This window comes from Manis javanica, chromosome 5 (assembly GCF_040802235.1).
Source record: "Manis javanica isolate MJ-LG chromosome 5, MJ_LKY, whole genome shotgun sequence".
Taxonomy (NCBI): domain Eukaryota; kingdom Metazoa; phylum Chordata; class Mammalia; order Pholidota; family Manidae; genus Manis; species Manis javanica.
Genome location: NC_133160.1, coordinates 82412343 through 82431947, shown reverse-complemented (window position 1 = coordinate 82431947; position 19605 = coordinate 82412343). Strand labels below are relative to the sequence as shown.

The 19605-nt window shown below is 38.6% G+C and overlaps 1 protein-coding gene across 3 annotated transcripts; it reads left to right on the top strand.

Moving 5' to 3' along the window:
• Window positions 1-3496: 3496 nt before the first annotated feature.
• Window positions 3497-19603, top strand: GAR1 (GAR1 ribonucleoprotein). Of its 3 annotated transcripts, none has more exons than XM_017681243.3 (7): window positions 3497-3726; window positions 4076-4283; window positions 5934-6088; window positions 6553-6612; window positions 9351-9486; window positions 19091-19156; window positions 19323-19603. In XM_017681243.3, exons 2-7 carry the CDS (start codon window positions 4088-4090, stop codon window positions 19334-19336), a joined length of 627 nt encoding a protein of 208 aa, XP_017536732.1. In that variant the 5' UTR covers window positions 3497-3726; window positions 4076-4087; the 3' UTR covers window positions 19337-19603. The 3 variants fall into 3 exon arrangements, with proteins under 3 accessions (XP_017536732.1, XP_017536733.1, XP_017536734.1); XM_017681244.3 differs by lacking the exon at window positions 3497-3726 and adding an exon at window positions 3735-3876; XM_017681245.3 differs by lacking the exon at window positions 3497-3726 and adding an exon at window positions 4399-4549 and having other exon boundaries at window positions 4143-4283.
• Window positions 19604-19605: the final 2 nt, after the last annotated feature.

Genomic DNA, 19605 nt, shown 5'->3' with positions numbered 1-19605 from the left:
CTGCTGAGTCCCTCAGGTGAAAAGTTGGCAGGGAACTTTCAACTAGAGGGATCAGGCTAATGCACTGATCCCACTGATCAATCTTAACACTGCCAGAAGAGACAACCAGACTTCACATGCCTCATGTTGTTACTGACCTGGGGTCCTTGAGTTCCACGTGCTAGAAGAATCAGCATCAGACTCAAAGTTTGGCTCCAACAAGGCTTTATTGGGACTTATGCTCCAGCTCATCTATTAAGATTCTGCTTGACAACAAGACTAGGGAATGATGGACAAAGAGATGGGAGAAGAAAGAGAAAGGGTATAAAGATAGCCTAATTATGAGATCTTAATGGATGGGTAGAAATTCAAAACTATAGAGGAGTTCAGTTCAGTTCGACAAAAATTTTTTTTACAGGCACTGTGCTAAGTGCTTAGAATACCAAAACAAGATGTAGTTCCCACTCTTCAGGAACTTAGTTTAGTGCAGATTTCTCTACTGGGGTTTTTATACATGTCATTAGGTGTTCTCTTAGATGTTACTATGGGTTCCAGAAGAGATTGGGAAATAAATTTTTTTAAAGAAGTTTCCATTTCCATGCAATGCCAGCACTTGCAGTGATGAACAGTAATCAAGCAGCCTTTTTAGTAATTTTGCTAGAGGTCGTTCATCTATATGGCAGTGGACGTGGTTGAGTCCACTCTGTTTTTGATGAAAACCAGGGGAGGCTGTTGATAACTGGTGTCTCAACAGTAATGAAAGAGGGAGGATGTGTTTATGGCATCAGCCTCTCCCTCCTCAACTGAATCTTCTAATTTCCACCAACCTCCGCTTACCACAGCCAACTGAAAGTAAACACGTTTTCCTGATACAACAGATCAAGGAGTAAATTTAAATTCTAAGGAAGGACTTTGTACCTGCTATGACTCAGATGCTTCTGTTACTTTGTAATGTTGTAAATATTGCGAAACAATGTAAGCTCAAAGTAAACTGTATTATAAAGATTTCATTTTTCTTTTGTGGTTTCCTTGTATAGTTTGCTTGCTCTACACTTAATCAATACCTGTTTTACAAACATGACCTACAATCAAATGTGGGATTTTTGAATATAAAGCAGGAGATGGAATTCTAGGCCTAAGTAATTCTGATAAAGTTAGTAACGAAAAATCATAACTTACAAATGCAGCAATGGTCTAGGATAATTGAAGACACTGAACTATGAATCTCAGCAAAGGAACAAATAATTTTAAGTGGTCTTTGGAATCCCAGAGTGAAAAACTTTTTAAAGTTTTAAAAAAGTCACTTTCAATTAAAAGGCCCAGAAAACAAGTCATGAATAGCAAAACTTCTGACTAGAAAAGTAAAAATCCCAGTTGGTATGAACCTCAAAATTCTAGTATGTAAATATAGAAAGTAAAATGCTAAGGTAAGACATAATATGAGAAACCAAAATGTTTCATTCTCCAAGTTTGATAAATTGATGTAATTGATGACATATCTCATGTTGTTGAAGAAAGTCCATAATAAACCAAAAAACAATTTATTGTCCAGATTGATGGATATTTCAATGACAAATATCATATGGAAGCACTTATAAGATATATAAATTGTGGTGGAATGCATCAAAGTTTCCTCTCTACTTAATTGCTATCCTTTGTGAGGAGGGGGAAACTTCATAGAGTAGACTAATTAGTTAGGCAAAAATAAACAAATTGACAGAAAATCATGATTCTCTATTCAAAAGAGCACTGAGTTGCACAACACTGTGAACCATGAACTTATACACTTAAATATGGTGAATATGGTAAAGTTTATGTCATGTGTATTTTACCAGTTAAAAAAAAAAGCAATCAACTGAATGGGAGAAGATTATCTGCAAATGATATATCCAATACAGGGTTAATACCCAAAATCTATAAAGAACTCAGAACTCAACACCAAAAAAACAAAACAAAACAAATAATCTGATTTAAAAATGGGCAGAGTACCTGAAGAAACATTTTTTCCAAAGAAGACATCCAGATGTCCAACAGATACGTGAAAAGATGCTCAACATCACTAATCATCAGGGAAATGCAAATCAAAACCACAATGAGATATCATCTCATACTAATCAGAATGGCTAGTATCTAAAAGATAAGAAATAACAAGCATTGGCTAGGATGTGGAGAAAAGGGAACCCTCCTACACTTTTGGTGGGAATGTAGGCTAGTACAGCCACTATGGAAAAAAGTATGGAGGCTTCTCAAAAAATTAAAAATAGAAATATCATATGATCCAGTAATGCCCTTTCTGGGTATTTCCTTGAAGAAAACAAAAACACTAATTTGGAAAGATGCCTAAATTTATGGCAGCATTATTTACAATACTTACTTATTTACATGATATACTATAGCCAAGATATGGAAGTAATGTAAGTGTCCATAGACACATTAGGTGAATGGATAAAGATGTGGAGTGTGTGTGTGTGTGTGTGTAATGGAATACTACTCAGTGGAATAGTACTCAGACATAAAAAAGAATGTAATCTTGCCATCTGCAACAACTTGAATGTAACCTAGAGGGTATTATGCCAAGTGAAATATGTCATGAAGTGAAAGACAAATATTGTATGATTTCACTGATAAATGTAATAAAAAATAACAAAACAAAGACAGAGTGATAAATACAAAAACAAACTGGTGGTTGCCAAAGGGAAAGAGACGGGTTAGGTGAAATGGGTGAAGACAAAGAAGTACAAATTTCCAATTGCAGATAAACTGCGGGGATGAAAAATACAGCACTGGGAATACAGTCAGTAATATTCTAACAACTTTGTATGGGGACATATGGTAACTACACTTATTGTGGTGAGCAATTTGTAACGTGTATAACTGTCATCTGTATGTTATACGCCTGAAACTAATATAATATTGTACGTCAATATTCTTCAATAAAAAAATTAATAAAATGGGCATTACAAAGGTACACGTGTGCATTTTTTTCTTCCTTTAGTTAAATTATAGGACAAAAGACAGGCACAGTCCAGCCCACCATCATGCATACTACAAACGATCCGGAAGAAACAAGCTACTAGAAAGAAGGCGGACTAGCCTTTCCTCTAGATTCAGAAGCGACCAGATTCACCTCTGGGCACAGCGCGGCTCAAAACTCCTTTGAGATATGGGCGGCACACTTCCAAGAGCGGGCCACCCACCGACGAGCGAGGGGATCATTTTGAAGCCTCAAATGTACCACATACCGATCACTTATTACTATGACCCTATAAAGAATATTTTGAAATACAATAATTTTCTGAACTGTAAAAGGGGGACATTAAAGGTAAGTACACAGTATTACCTATTTCATATCTTCCTTTCAGCCTTTCCTTAGGGAGAGGCACCACCGGCCAATCGCAGTAAGAGGGCGCGGATCACTAACACCCGCGGTCGCCAAGGGCAACAGTGGTGTCCGCACTTCCTGCACCATCCCGACGCAAAGGACCCCGCTATTATACGTCACTTCCTTCGCTCGTCTGTCGGCAAGTCGAGCTGTCGTAAATTAGTAGGTGAAGTGTTATTGCTGCTCTTTCATCCCTGAAGTCTGTTTTGGAAAGGTGACAGTATCGCTGGTTCATTCGGTGACTGGCTTTTTGTAAACCCGTTATTCGAGTTTCTGGTCAGTTTCTTCCCCTCTTTTGTACTGGTACGGTGGCCGGGGAGGTGCATCTGCGGCGGAAGTGCCGGGCGGGTCAGCACGTGGCGCCGGTGAGTGACCGTAGGCAGCCCCAGGAGCTGAGGATGCTGGGCTCGGGGCTCGGGGCCCAGGGCGGGAGGGAGGGAAGAAAGAAGGGCATGCGGCTTGAAGACCTTGCTGCCTCCTGGGCGAGGAGATACTGACCTGGGGAGACGAGGCTGGTGAGTGGTCGGCGCGCACAGGCCTGGCGAGATGACACTAGTCCTTCGGGTTCGCCTCTTGGGGCTTGGCAGTGGGTGAGGTGGCAGGGCTGCTATTATTATTGTCCTCTTTTATGGTGTCCCGACCGAGGCCTAAAGGGTTTAGTGGTGTACCCAGAGGCCCCTATAACCAAAAGGCGAGCGCTGTTTTTCTCCCCAGGTGTGAGTGAGCATGTCTTTTCGAGGCGGAGGTCGTGGAGGCTTTAATCGAGGAGGTGGACGTGGCGGTTACGGTCGCGGCGGCAGCGACAACCACTTTCGAGGTGGAGGCAGTTTCAGAGGAGGTGGCGGCAGAGGATTTGGACGCGGGGGTGGCCGCGGAGGCTTTAACAGAGGCCAAGACCAAGGACCTCCAGAACATGTAGTTTGTATGTCGGCTTTAAAGCTTGGCCTGATTGGGAGGTGGCTGCGGAGGTTGCGGGTTTGTGTTATTAGTAAGTTTGGGAGTCAGACGCTGAAAGATCTAGCAGCCCTCTCATACAGGGGTTGCCGCTTGGTTGGGGAGGAAACTGCTGAGACGCTGTAAACTGACAACAGTCGTGCTGTAGTATGGAAAGGGCGTTCAAGAAAACTGAAAGGCAGTGTATCATGGACTTGGAACTTGAGCTCAGGCTGAAAGGAAGATATGAAATAGGTAATATTGTGTACTTACCTTTAATGTCCCCCTTTTACAGTTAAAATTATTGTATTTCAAAATATTCTTTATAGGGTCACAGTAATAAGTGGTCGGCATATGTACATTTGAGCTACAAAGACAAGTTTTCAGACTCTAAAATCCATACCTTCAGTTATTCATAAGAGACATGGGGGGGGGGGGTTTGCTTGGAAGGGAAAGTACAGAGAGCAAGTGAAACAAAATACCTAAATGCAGTAGTTTTGGAGTAATTATCAATGATGTGGGATGGAAGTCATGTTAAATGAGACAGAGATTTGACAGTAGTAGCCTACATCAAAAGAGGAGAAAGGGTGAACAGTCTAATATAAATAATAGATTGCATCAATATGTAAGATGGTTTGAAGAGGGTAACGGCAAGATTTGAAGGACCTAGCCCAAAAACTGTTGCAACAGTCCGTTTATACGTTGGTATTACTTGCTCTTTTCATAGGGACTTGGTCTTTTATAAGGGACTTGTAAATAGTTCCACTGTTCTCCCTTCTCCAATGCCTAATGGTGTCTGGTTTTTTTTGTTTTTTCGGGGGCTTTTTTGGTCTATTACATTTTGTTTCTGTATATGACTGTCTTTTGAATCCACATCTCTCCTCTGTAGTATTTTTTGAATAAATGTTTACAACATTAGAAAAAAAAAGCGCGCGCAGCGGAATTGAAGGAATAAAAGGAAGAGTAGATGGGAGACAGACTTCCTTGGAAACAAATTCTTAGTACTTGGCTAATCCTGGGAATAAAAGTTCTCCTGTTTTGAGGTTGAATGAGATAGGGCTGGAATATTGGTTTTGCAGGAATGTGATAAGTATTTTATTTGGGGGTAGCAGTCAATTAGATATGAAGGTACTTATTTGAGATTCCAGACTTCCCTGAAAAAGACTGAAGGGTAATTGGTGAGGAGGTGATAGTGGGAATATATAAAAGGGGAAGAAGAGAAAAGGAGAACAAGAAAGACAGGGATGGGGAGAAGAGACAAAATGAAGCATGCAGTTTAATTAAGTAATAGTTACTGTAATAAAGTAACTACTAGAGGTTGAGCGGTTTCAGTGTCCCAGGCACTTTTCTAAGCCCCTGACATTTATTATTGCACTTAATCCTCACAGTACTCCATGTTAGGTGGTAGTACTGTTGTAGCCCTATATAAAAGTTGACACCAAAGCAGAGAGATGAGAACCTTTCCTCAGGTCACATAGCTAGAGTGGTGTAGGGTTGGTATATCAACCCAGAAATGCTTTCCTGCCTCACAAGACAAATACGGAGAAATCCCAGGTAGCCAAGAAGAAAGCTTCCAGAATAGGTTGTTCAGTATCATTTGAAATTGTTTTATATTTAACATTTTCTTATCCTATTTCAGTATTAGGAGAGTTCCTGCATCCCTGTGAAGATGACATAGTTTGTAAATGTACCACAAATGAAAATAAAGTGCCTTATTTCAACGCTCCAGTTTACTTAGAAAACAAAGAACAAATTGGAAAAGTGGATGAAATATTTGGACAACTTAGAGATTTTGTATCCTTTTTAATTGGAAGACCTAGTGATCTCCTTAAAAGGTTACTATTTGCCTTTTCTTGAGCCAAGTACTAATTGAATTAACCCTGCTTAATTAAATGGATGGAATATTGCGGGTGGAATATTGCTAAGATTGGACCATGAAAGAGTCAAGAGAGGAGAATGTATTTTGATATATTGAAAAGATAGGCCCTATGAAGGTGACTTCAAATTGGAGGGCTTTATAAATGATTGCCACTTTGATAAGTGCTATGGGATTAAGGTACTTCACTTTGGATGTGAAGATGCCCCTGGAATAGTGTAGTGAAACTGGAAGTTTTAAAACAAAAGCAAAAACTTCGTATCCTCTTGGAAACTCATTTCTTTTCCTAAATATTTCCATATATTCTAACCTTGTTCTTAAAATTTCACGTGCGTTTCAAAGTTTTATCTTTCTTATTTCAATTCCTTAATAAAATTGATAGTATTTTTCTGTTAAACTGTCAGAAAATATGAAGGCATCTTCCTTTAAAAAACTGCAGAAGGTGAGTCAAGCTTATGGTAATTAGAATCACTGGTTTTAATAAGCCAACTGACCTACGCTAGGCCAGTCCTACTTAGGGCAGTTGAGACTCCCCCAGTAAATCCTAGTGAAGGTCTGAGATGTTCTGTACTTCAGACATTGAACTTTAACTGATTTTTAAAAGTAACTTAATACAGTATTAAATTATTAACTGCTCATATTAGCAAATTCTATAAGTGCTAGAGAATGTTTTTTACCTTTTGTAAAACTCTTACTGAAATGCTTACATGACCAAACATTCTAAGTGCAACATCAGATTATAAAATTCCTATTATTTGGGAGAAGTCAGATATTAATGTTTTAACATTTATTTCGATAACATTATGATGTGTTTTATGAAGGAGAAGTGTGGATTGCTGTGAGAATTGCTGTGAACATGTGCAACCAAATTTATTGTACTGGCTTTCTGAGGAAGTGAACTTGAAGCTGAGATCTGAAAGTTGACTAGGAGTGATTCCGAAATTCAGAATTATCTGGGGGAGCTTTCAAAATGTATTTCTAGGTCCCACTACTAGAAATTTGACCCAGTAGGTCTTAGAGAGATACCACGATTCAGTTTTAAGAAGGAAAGCCCCTGGGTGATTTTCATGTAATTAGAACAGCATTTAGGAACCACTGCTAGTCAAAGAGGAGGAGGAAGTGCATTTCAGGTAGAGAAAACAGTATGTACACATGTCTGTGACTGTAAGCCACTTCAAGGATCTGAGAAAGGGAACATTTAAGAGGAGTGGGAAAAGTTGTTATTTCAAGAGAAATGAGCAGGGGGTAGATTACTTTCGGATTTCAAGTCATGGGAAAGAGTTTAGACTTTTGTTTTTAAATATTGGGATAAATATGGTTAAGTTTATACTTAAAAAAGAGTATCGGAAGAATAGAAGCACCCTGGAAGGGAGTCAGTCCTGTATGGGAAGGGCCCATGTCAGAGGCTTGTTGCATTAGCCCTGGATTGTGTGGGAGTAGGGTAGGACAGTGGAAAAGGAGAAAAGTAGGTGGATTTGTGAGAGAGAGAGGCAGGAGAATTTCTAGGTCTTAGTAATTGATCACTAAGTTGAAGTAAAAATACCACCAACTTTGAGATGTCTGACTCCATTATTTGTGGATCATGTCACCATTTACTGAAAAGGGCAACACTGGAGAAGCAGGGAATTGGGGGTAGATAATGAATTCAGTTATGAACATAATGAGTTTGAAGCACTTGTGAGATATTCACATGGGAGGTCAAAGGAGTCTGGACTAGAGAAAGAATTGGGAAATTGTTATTATACGGACAGCATATGATGCAGTCTAGAAAGCAGGAACACCAGGAAAAGAGCTTTGGGGCACCCCCTACATTTATGTGTGTGTGAGTGGAGACTGAGAACTGCCAGTGAAAAAGGAGACCAAACCAGGAGAGTTTTATAAAAGTGGTGTCACAAATCAAGAGAACAATGTGTCCAAGAGTTAGTGCTTGCCTGGCAAAATACCTGCAAAGTGTGCAGTGGATTTACCAATATGGAGGTCAATAGGTGATGGAGCCAGTGGAGGGGGTTCTGAGCAGATGGATAGGAGATGACCCGGGGACAGTGCCTTGTTGCTAGTGTGTGGCTGCTGGATGGAACAACCCTGATGGATACCCACGGGGAAACAGCACTGCCTCAGGCGGGCCTGAGAGTCAGGTTTCTCATTTAGGGACCTGGAAAAAAAGAATTTGCCTGTGATAGCCACTTAAATTTGATATGGTGCTTGCCTTTTCCCACAGATTATTTATTTGAGCACTTGTTATCAGTGTTTTCTTATGCCAGATGCGAAATTGGTATATTCTACTTCTCATTTCTAGATCCACTGTTCAGGTTCAGGTCCTCCTTATGCAGCCCAGGTTATTAGCATAATCTCTAGACCAGTACTGTCCAATCAAATTCCTGCCTAATGCAATATAGCCTCTAGCCATCTGTAGCTATTGAGTACCTACAAAGTGACTACTGTAACTTAGGAACTGAAACTTTGTTAATTAGTTAAAATCTAAATAGTCATGTGGCTGATGGCTGTCATGTTAGTGCAGAGCTAGACACTATTTTTGGGAGGATGGGCTCTAAAGGAAAGAAGAGTGATAAAGTGATATCTAAAGAGGGATTCAGATATCTTGTTGTAAGTCATACCTTATAATTTTGAAACCCACAGGTGTGTTTTGTGTAAAACTACAAAGTATACCCTATTATATTTCATTATGAAAAATATCTTCTTTAACCCAAATATATGGTGGGTTTACTTTATATCCTTCATTACTTTGTGTGTTCAATATATGGTTATTGATTAAATCCTTTATCAAAGTCTTGCAAAAGCTAGTATGTCAGTTCTTTATTTTGAATTTTAATGCTAAATTTTAAATACTTTTATTTTTGTGGCAACTCTGTTGAGTACAAATGCAATTTTTGGAAGGCATCTATTTCTAAATAGAAATAAGATTCAATTGGTCTTGGGTTTTATTCATATGCATGTCATGTTTAAGTGCTTATGTATATTATTCTTTCCATCCTTACAAGGACTACGAGAGGTGGGTACTTTATGGCACAAAGAAATCAAGTCCTTGCCCAGGCCTACACAGTAGTAAGTAGTAGGGATGGGATTTGAAACCAGGCAATTTTGAGTCTAGCATGTAGGTTCTTAACAATTATACTATACTACCCCCAAGTCATCACACTAATTGGTTCTATTATACTCCAGTTTTACATAGATCCATATAAACTGCTGCCACTGCAGAGGTTTTTACCTCGACCTCCAGGTGAGAAGGGCCCTCCAAGAGGTGGTGTCAGGGGAGGTCGAGGAGGAGGAAGAGGAGGTGGCAGAGGTGGTAGAGGCGGTAAGTAACTTGTGGAAAATTTCTCATGAGATTTCAAAGTCACAGTCAATCCCTATTATAAAATTTAATTGTGTATGGGCAAACCTCCCTTATTTTTTATTTTTATTTTTATAGTGAAGCTGTTTTCAAATCTTGGCAGATAGCTACAGTAATAATGCTTTGTTTCAGTAACTTATTGAAGAAAAAAAAATCTAATGAAATGTAACTGAGGGATTTCATCTTTGGGTTATTTATGTTTTGTTGGACATTTTATAAAGGATGAGAATGTGTTAGCTAATTTAAATTTTTTAGTTAATTTAATATCAGTGAGTGCTGATTGTATGACAAGAGCTGGTCATACATTGTTTTAATATCCATGTACATTCCTTTTTGTTTTCTGCAAATGTCAATTACAGTTTTATTTAAAGCCAACTTCATCAACAAGTGACTGGAAATTCCCTAAAATTTTTTTTAATGTTTAATGACCTGATATGTGAATGTTATTTTTTTTTTAATATGATATTGTATTTATATTTTCATACAGGAAGTTCTTTTTGGTTTGTTTTTTGTTTTTTGTTTATTTTGAGAGGGCATCTCTCATATTTATTGATCAAATGGTTCTTAACAACAATAAAATTCTGTATAGGGGACTCAATGCACAATCATTAATCAACCCCAAGCCTAATTCTCAACAGTCTCCAATCTTCTGAAGTATAACGAACAAGTTCTTACACAGTGAACAAGTTCTTACAGAGTGAATAAGTTCTTACATGGTAAAGAGTGCAAGGGCAGACATATCACAGAAACTTTCGATTTTGATCACGTATCATGAACTATAAACAATCAAGTCAGATATGATTATGTGTTTGATTTTTATACTTGATTTACATGTAAATCCCACATTCCTCCCTTATTATTATTATTTTTTTAAATAAAATGCTGAAGTGGTAGGTAGATGCAAGATAAAGGTAGAAAACATAATTTAGTGCTGTAAGAGGGCAAATGTAGATAGATGATCAGGTCTGTGCCTATAGACTAAGTATTAATCCAAGCTAGACAAGGGCAACAAAATGTCCACGGATGCAGAAGATTTCTCTCAAAACAGGGGGGGTGAGATTCTAAGCCTCACCTCTGTTGATCCCCAGTTTCTCACCTGATGGCCCCCCTGCGACTGTGCCTGTCTTAGGTTGTTTCTCCCTTGAGGAATCTTACCTGTCTCTGGCTAACCAGTCATCTTCCGGGGCCATACAGGGAAATGTAAAGTTGGTAAGTGAGAGAGAAGCAATATTCTTTGAAAAGGTTAGCTTTTTACTTCTTTGTAGATTTATGCCCTGTGGCTTCTATGCCCAGCATTTGTCTTGAGATATCTTTACCACTTGGAAGAATTATGATACTCAGTAATTTCGATATGAGGCACGAGTTCTACTTAAGGATTGTAATTAGGAAGGAAGAAGAAAAGCTATAGAAGTAGCAGACGAAAGAAAACATGGGAAGATTCATTGTTTTTTTGACATACCTTCTTGTAGAGTAACATAAGCATGTATAGGTTTTAAACTACTAATTAAATTGTGCACACACACGAACATAATAGGAATACAGCTACATAACCAAAGCAGACCTACAATTACCAGCCATCTCCAGTGAAACCAATAAAACCAATTAGGTACCCTAGGCATTTGTGAAAACTTATCAATGATATGATGGATATTGTCTAACTGAATTTGAATAGCATGAGAAAAATCAGACAAATTAAAACAACACATTCCTGGGAACTGTTCACATCCCATATGTTCTTTTAACAGTAGATAATCTATAGTCGCAAGATTTTGGAGTGCTGCAACTTGCACTTCTCCTAATTCTTGGTTGAGTTCCAACAGTATAGATCCAGTCAAGTATGTTGTTTTACTGTATGCACAGGCCAGCTTAGATATCTCCTTCTTCATTCCAATGGCAAGTCCAGGAACTGGTGGGATGAATGCAGCTACAACTGCAACAGCGCCAGGATCTTTGTTGAAGTTTTTTGATGATCATCTTCTGGAATGACTCTTCCAGAGAATGTTGATGTTGGAAGTTCTTCTTCATATCATATCTTAATTCGTTTTCTGGGTAGCCAAATTAGGCTTTGATCCTCTGTATAAACACAAACAAACCCTTTGCCCACACTTTGATATGCCCTTTATACCATTGTGAAGAACGTATTGGAGATCACCACACAGGAGCTGCTTTTTTTTTTGTTTTTTGTTTTTTTTAAAGAATGAAATATTATCAGAAAAATGTATTTCCATAGCTGATCATCTGACACCTTTTAAATTATCAAAATTAAGGATATTTAATGCATGCATTAATCGTTGATTTACACTTAGTTTTATCCTATCAGGGAGTAATCTCCCTTTTTTTTTTGTTATCATTAATCTATAATTACGTGAAGAATATTATGTTTACTAGGCTCTCCACTATACCAGACCCCCCCCACAAACCCCTTTACAGTCACTGTCCATCAGCATAGCAAAATGTTATAGAATCACTACTTGTCTTCTCTGTGTTGTACAGCCCTCCCCGTCCTCCCACCACCCCTCCATTATGCATGCTAATCATAATACCCCCTTTCTTCTTCCCCCACCTTATCCCTCCCTACCCACCCATCCTCCCCAGTCCCTTTCCCTTTGGTACCTGTTAGTCCATTCTTGGGTTCTGTGATTCTGCTGCTGTTTTGTTCCTTCAGTTTTTCCTTTGTTCTTATACTTCAAAGATGAGTGAACTCATTTGGTATTTCTCTTTCTCCGCTTGGCTTATTTCACTGAGCATAATACCCTCTAGCTCCATTCATGTTGTTGCAAATGGTAGAATTTGTTTTCTTCTTATGGCTGAATAATATTCCATTGTGTATATGTACCACATCTTCTTTATCCATTCATCTACTGATGGACACTTATGGTGCTTTCAATTCTTGGCTATTGTAAATAGTGCTGTGATAAACATAGGGGTGCATCTGTCTTTTTCAAACTTGAGTGCTGCGTTCTTAGGGTAAATTCGTAGGAGTGGTATTCCTGGGTCAAATGGTAAGTCTATTTTGAGCATTTTGATGAACCTCCATACTGCTTTCCACAATGGTTGAACTAATTTACATTCCCACCAGCAGTGTAGGAGGGTTCCCCTTTCTCCACAACCTCGCCAACATTTGTTGTTGTTTGCCTTTTAGATGGCAGCCATCCTTACTGGTGTGAGGTGATACCTCATTATGGTTTTAATTTGCATTTCTCTGATAATTAGCGATGTGGAGCATCTTTTCATGTGTCTGTTGGCCATCTGAATTTCTTTTTTGGAGAACTCTCTGTTCAGTTCCTCTGCCCATTTTTTAATTGGATTATTTGTTTTTTGTTTGTTGAGGCATGTGAGCTCTTTATATATTTTGGATGTCAAGCCTTTATCGGATCTGTCATTTACAAATATATTCTCCCATACTGTAGGGTTCCTTTTTGTTCTATTGATGGTGTCTTTTGCTGTACAGAAGCTTTTCAGCTTAATATAGTCCCACTTGTTCATTTTTGCTGTTGTTTTCCTTGCCCGGGGAGATATGTTCAAGAAGAGGTCACTCATGTTTATGTCTAAGAGGTTTTTGCCTATGTTTTTTTCCAAGAGTTTAATGGTTTCACGACTTACATTCAAGTCTTTGAACCATTTTGAATATACTTTTGTGTATGGGGTTAGACAGTGATCCAGTTTCATTGTCCTACATGTAGCTGTCCAGTTTTGCCAGCACCATCTGTTGAAGAGACTGTCATTTCACCATTGTATGTCCATGGCTCCTTTATCGTATATTAATTGACCATATATGTTTGGGTTAATGTCTGGAGTCTCTATTCTGTTCCATTGGTCTGTGGCTCTGTTCTTATGCCAGTACCAAATTGTCTTGATTACTATGGCTTTGTAGTAGAGCTTGAAGTTGTGGAGTGAGATCCCCTCTACTTTATTCTTTGTCAGGATTGCTTTGGCTATTCGGTGTCTTTGGTGTTTCCATATGAATCTTTGAATTATTTGTTCCAGTTCGTTGAAGATTGTTGCTCGTAATTTGATAGGGATTGCATCAAATCTGTATATTGCTTTGGGCAGGATGGCCATTTTGATGATATTAATTCTTCCTAGCCAGGAGCATGGAGTGAGTTTACATTTCTTAGTGTCCCCTTTAATTTCTCTTAAGAGTGACTTGTAGTTTTCAGGGTATAGGTCTTTCCCTTCTTTGGTTAGGTTTACTCCTAGGTATTTTATTCTTTTTGATGCAATTGTGAATGGAATTGTTTTCCTGATTTCTCTTTCTATTGGTTCATTGTTAGTGTATAGGAAAGCTACAGATTTCTGTGTGTTAATTTTGTATCCTGCAACTTTGCTGTATTCCGATATCAGTTCTAGTAGTTTTGGAGTGGAGTCTTCAGGATTTTTTATGTACAGTATCATATCATCTGCAAATAGTGACAGTTTAACTTCTTCTTTACCAATCTGGATTCCTTGTATTTCTTTGTTTTGTCTTATTGCCATGGCTAGGACCTCCAGTACTATGTTGAATAACAGTGGGGAGAGTGGGCATCCCTATCTGTTCCCGATCTCAGAGGAAAAGCTTTCAGCTTCTCGCTATTCAGTATAATGTTGGCTGTGGTTTTATCATATATGGCCTTTATTATGTTGAGGTACTTGCCCTCCCTACCCATTTTGTTGAGAGTTTTTATCATGAATGGATGTTGAATTTTGTCAAATGCTTTTTCAGCATCTATGGAGATGATCATATGGTTTTTGTCTTTCTTTTTGTTGATGTGGTGGATGATGTTGATGGATTTTTGAATGTTGTACCATTCTTGCATCCCTGGGATGAATCCCACTTGGTCATGGTGTATGATCCTTTTGATATATTTTTGAATTCGGTTTGCTAATATTTTGTTGAGTATTTTTGCATCTACGTTCATCAGGGATATTGGTCTGTAATTTTTTTTTTTGGTGGGGTCTTTGCCTGGTTTTGGTTTTAGGGTGATGTTGTCTTCATAGAATGAGTTTGGGAGTATTCCCTCTTCTTCTATTTTTTGGAACACTTTAAGGAGAATGGGTATTATGTCTTCTCTGTGTGTCTGATAAAATTCCGAGCTAAATCCGTCTGACCCGGGGGTTTTGTTCTTGGGTAGTTTTTTGATTACCGTTTCAATTTCTTTGCTCGTAATTGGTTTGTTTAACTTTTGTGTTTCTTCCTTTGGCAGTCTTGGAAGGTTGTATTTTTCTAGGAAGTTATTCATTTCTTCTAGCTTTTCCAGCTTGTTGGCATATAGGTTTTCATAATAGTCTTTAATAATTCTTTGTATTTGTTTGGAGTCTGTCGTGATTTTTCCATTCTCATTTCTGATTCTGTTGATCTGTGTTGATTCTCTTTTTCTCTTAATAAATTTGGCCAGAGGCCTATCTATTTTGTTTATTTTCTCAAAGAACCAGCTCTTGGTTTCATTGACTTTTGCTATTGTTTTATTCTTCTCAATTTTGTTTATTTCTTCTCTGATCTTTATTATGTCCCTCTTTCTGCTGACTTTAGGCCTCATTTGTTCTTCTTTTTCCAGTTTCGATAATTGTGATGTTAGACTATTCATTTGGGATTGTTCTTCCTTCTTCAAGTGTGCCTGGATCGCTATATACTTTCCTCTTAAGACTGCTTTTGCTGCTTCCCACAGAAGTTGGGGCTTATTGTTGTTGTCATTTGTTTCCATATATTCCTTGATCTCTATTTTAATTTGTTCATTGATCCATTGATTATTTAGGAGCATGTTGTTAAGCCTTCATGTGTTTGTGAGCCTTTTTGTTTTCTTTGTAGAATTTATTTCTAGTTTTATACCTTTGTGGTCTGAAAAATTGGTTGGTAGAATTTCAATATTTTGGAATTTACTGAGGCTCTTTTTGTGGGCTAGTATGTGGTCTATTCTGGAGAATGTTCCATGTGCACTTGAGAAGAATGTATATCCTGTCGCTTTTGGATGTAGAGTTCTATAGATGTCTATTAGGTCCATCTGTTCTACTGTGTTGTTCAGTGCCTCCGTGTCCTTACTTATTTTCTACCCGGTGGATCTATCCTTTGGGGTGAGTGGTGTGTTTGGTGTGTTGAAGTCTCCTAAAATGAATGTATTGCAGTCTATTTCCCCCTTTAGTTCTGTTAGTATTTGTTTCACATATGCTGGTGCTCCTGTGTGGGGTGCATATATATTTAGAATGGTTATATCCTCTTGTTGGACTGAGCCCTTTATCATTATGTAGTGTCCTTCGTTATCTTTTGTTATTTTCTTTGTTTTGAAGTACTGCAACCCCTGCTTTCTTCTCGCTGTTGTTTGCCTGAAATATGTTTTTCCATCCCTTGACTTTTAGTCTGTGCATGTCTTTGGGTTTGAGATGAGTTTCTTGTAAGCAGCATATAGATGGGTCTTGCTTTTTTATCCATTCTATTACTGTGTGTCTTTTGATTGGTGCATTAAGTCCATTTACATTTAGGGTAACTATTGAAAGATATGTACTTATTGCCATTGTAGACTTTAAATTCGTGGTTACCAAAGGTTCAAGGTTAGCCTCTTTAGTATCTTACTGCCTAACTTAGCTCACTTATTGAACTGTTATGTACACTGTCTGTAGATTCTTTTCTTCTCTCCCTTCTTATTCCTCCTCCTCCTTTCTTCATATGTTGGGTGTTTTGTTCTGTGCTCTTTTTAGGAGTGCTCCCATCTAGAGCAGTCCCTGTAAGATGCCCTGTAGAGGTGGTTGTGGGAGGCAAATTCTCTCAGCTTTTGCTTGTCTGGGAATTGTTTAATCCCTCCATCATATTTAAATGATAATCATGCTGGATAGAGTATCCTTGGTTCAAGGCCTTTCTGATTCATTGCATTAAATATATCATGCGATTCTCTTCTGGCCTGTAAGGTTTCTGTCGAGAAGTCTGATGATAGCCTGATGGGTTTTCCTTTATAGGTGACCTTTTTCTCTCTAGCTGCCTTTAAAACTCTGTCCTTGTCCTTGATCTTTGCCATTTTAATTATTATGTGTCTTGCTGTTGTCCTCCTTGGGTCCTTTCTGTTGGGAGTTCTGTGTATTTCTGTGGTCTGTTCGATTATTTCCTCCCCCAGTTTGGGGAAGTTGTCAGCAATTATTTCTTCAGAGACATTTTCTATCCCTTTTCCTCTCTCTTCTTCTTCTGATACCCCTATAATATGGATATTGGTCCTTTTGAATTGGTCACACAGTTCTCTTAATATTGTTTCATTCTTGGAGATCCTTTTATCTCTCTATGTCAGCTTCTATGCGTTCCTGTTCTCTGGTTTCTATTCCATCAATGGCCTCTTGCATCTTATCCATTCTGCTTATAAATCCTTCCAGGGATTGTTTCACTTCTGTAATCTCCTTCCTGGCATCTCTGATCTCCCTCTGGACTTCTTCCCATTGCTCTTGCATTTTTCTCTGCTTCTCATCCCATTGTTCTTGCATATTTCTCTGCATCTCCGTCAGCATGTTTATGATTTTTATTTTGAATTCTTTTTCAGGAAGACTGGTTAGGTCTGTCTCCTCTGGTGTAGTCTCTGTGATCTTGGTTTGCCTGTAATTTTGCCGTTTCATGGTGATAGAAATAGTTTTCCGAGCTGGACGAGTGACGGCTGGAAGAACTTCCCTTCTTGTTGGTTTGTGGCCTTCCTCTCCTGGGAGAACAGCAACCTCTTGTGGCTTGTGCTGGGCAGGTGCACACAGACAGGGCTTCTGATTCCTGCCCAGCTTCTATGGAGTTTATCTCTGCTGTTGCTGTGGGCGTGGCCTGGTTCAGGCTGCTGCTCCAAAATTGTGGAGCTGCGTTGGAGGGGGAGCGCCCGGGAGGCTATTTATCTCCGTGAGGGGCCTCCGTGCTCCCTGCTGCCCAGGGAGTTAGAGTGCCCAGAGATCCCCAAATTCCCTGCCTCTGGACTAAGTGTCCCGCCCTGTCCCTTTAAGACTTGCAAAAACCACTTGCCAAAACAAAACAACAAAAAACATAAAAAAAAGTAAAAAGCTGCTGGCTTTTCTTTGTTCTCAGCGCTGGCCTCAGGGACCCGCTCACCAGTCTTGGTGCCCTGTTTCCCTAGTATCCAGAACCCCACGCATGCACTGTGTCTGCACTCTGGTCCAGATGGCTGGGGCTGGGTGTTCAGCAGTCCTGGGCTCCCTCTCCCTCCTTCTCTGACTCCTCTCCTCCCGGCAGGAGCTGGGGGCCGGGGCTTGTATCTTACCCGCTTCACGAGGCGCTGGGTTCTCACAGGTGTGGATGTGGTCTGGATGTTGTCCTGTGTCCTCTGGTCTCTATTCTAGGAAGAGTTGTGTTTTTTATATTTTCATAAATATATGTGGTTTTGGGAGGAGATTTCCGCTGCTCTACTCACGCCACCATCTTGGCTCCACCCCATGTATATTCTTTAATATTCAGCAAAACCCTGTGAGGTAGATGACATCCTTATTTTATCAATGAGGAAATGGAGGCTTACAAAAGTAACCAAACAATTGGCAACCCAGAAGTAAAAACGTTAACTTCTGATGTCATGTCAAAGACTATTGCCATTAAAGTCACTGCTTTGACTTCAGGATTTTGATATATGTATTTACCCAAAACTTCGGTACATTCATCATCATGGGCAGCCAGTGATTGGCAGGGTTGGAGATGAGGTGGGGGGCGAGTGGTTGGGTGGGTGGCTGCCAGTGTAATGGGCACAGAGCTAAAGTTGTAGGTATGGAAGAGGAGCTGAAAATTGGGATTGGACAGTTCTGTTACTGGGTCAGGAAAGAGAGAATGCTCTCAATGATCATTTCAGTCTATAAATTTTGTGGTCTAGATAGCTAGGAGGTAATCTCTTAGATCTGAATATGTTTCTTAAATATTTTTTGGAGCACCCCTTTGAGAATTTGATAAATGGACACCTCCATTTCCATTCTATATTCAGTCTTATATATAACATTTAAAAAATTGACAAGTTCTTTCTGTTTTATTAAAACTTTATGTTTTTATTTTGGAAGTAAATGTTTATTTCTTCTTTTTATAATTCATCATTCCTTACAGATTTAGACCCCCAAAAAAGTAAAAATGAAGACTGAAACAGGAAGCCAAATATGCTTTGGATAATAGAAAAATGCTATAAAAATTCAAAATTTCAAGGCTCATCAGCATGTGAGCATCAGTGATAGCTCCTGTGCAGCTCAGTTAACCTTAAATATTATATTTATTGCAGTTCTTCCCAGAGTGAAACCACCTGTTTCTGCTACCCTTTGTTCTTAGGTCAAAAAGCCTTAGTTCTATCAATGATACTTACCATAAACAAAAGTTGAGGTACTCCTACTCTTAAATGGGGCTAAGCTGAACTTTAACAAGCATTCTAATTAAAACAGGGTAACGTTTAAAATATTGTGATCTAGGGTTTCATCTTGCTGTTTGTTTGGAAAAGTTCTACAGGTTTTTCCAATTTTAACATTTAAAAAATTCTGTACCATTAAATATGTGAGTTTTTATTCTTTATGATTATAGGAATTGTATTGATACTATAATTATAGGCTTATCAGAATATGATAGGCTACAGTTTAATAAATGTTTCCTTACTTTTAGGTGGTTTTAGAGGTGGAAGAGGAGGTGGAGGCTTCAGAGGAGGAAGAGGGGGTGGTGGTTTCAGAGGTGAGTGTGGAAAACAAAATCTGTAAATGACTGTATTTCTAGAATTGGTAAAGTATGTTTACCAACCATTGTAAGAACTAATGCTGATTTTAAAATTCAGATTTGGGTAATAATGCTATTAATTAATTTTTCTAAATCCTTAATACTTTAATTTTCTCTTAATCAGGGAGAGGACATTAAATGTAACAGTTGACAGAGAAACTTGCTGCATGATCTGCTTCTATGAATCAGAAACTTGTTTCTTGAGCAAGTTTTGAGGAAGTGGTCATCTAATGACAGTGGAACTAAAATGTCAACGTCATGCAAAAAGACTGCAACAGAATAAGCAGTTTTACTCTTAAATTGAGTATGAACAAATATTTTACTGTTTTGTACAATGCTTGAAACTGGTTGCTTAATGTATAATTTTCATTTGAATTTTTAAAATAAAGTGTTTTATTCCTTTAAGT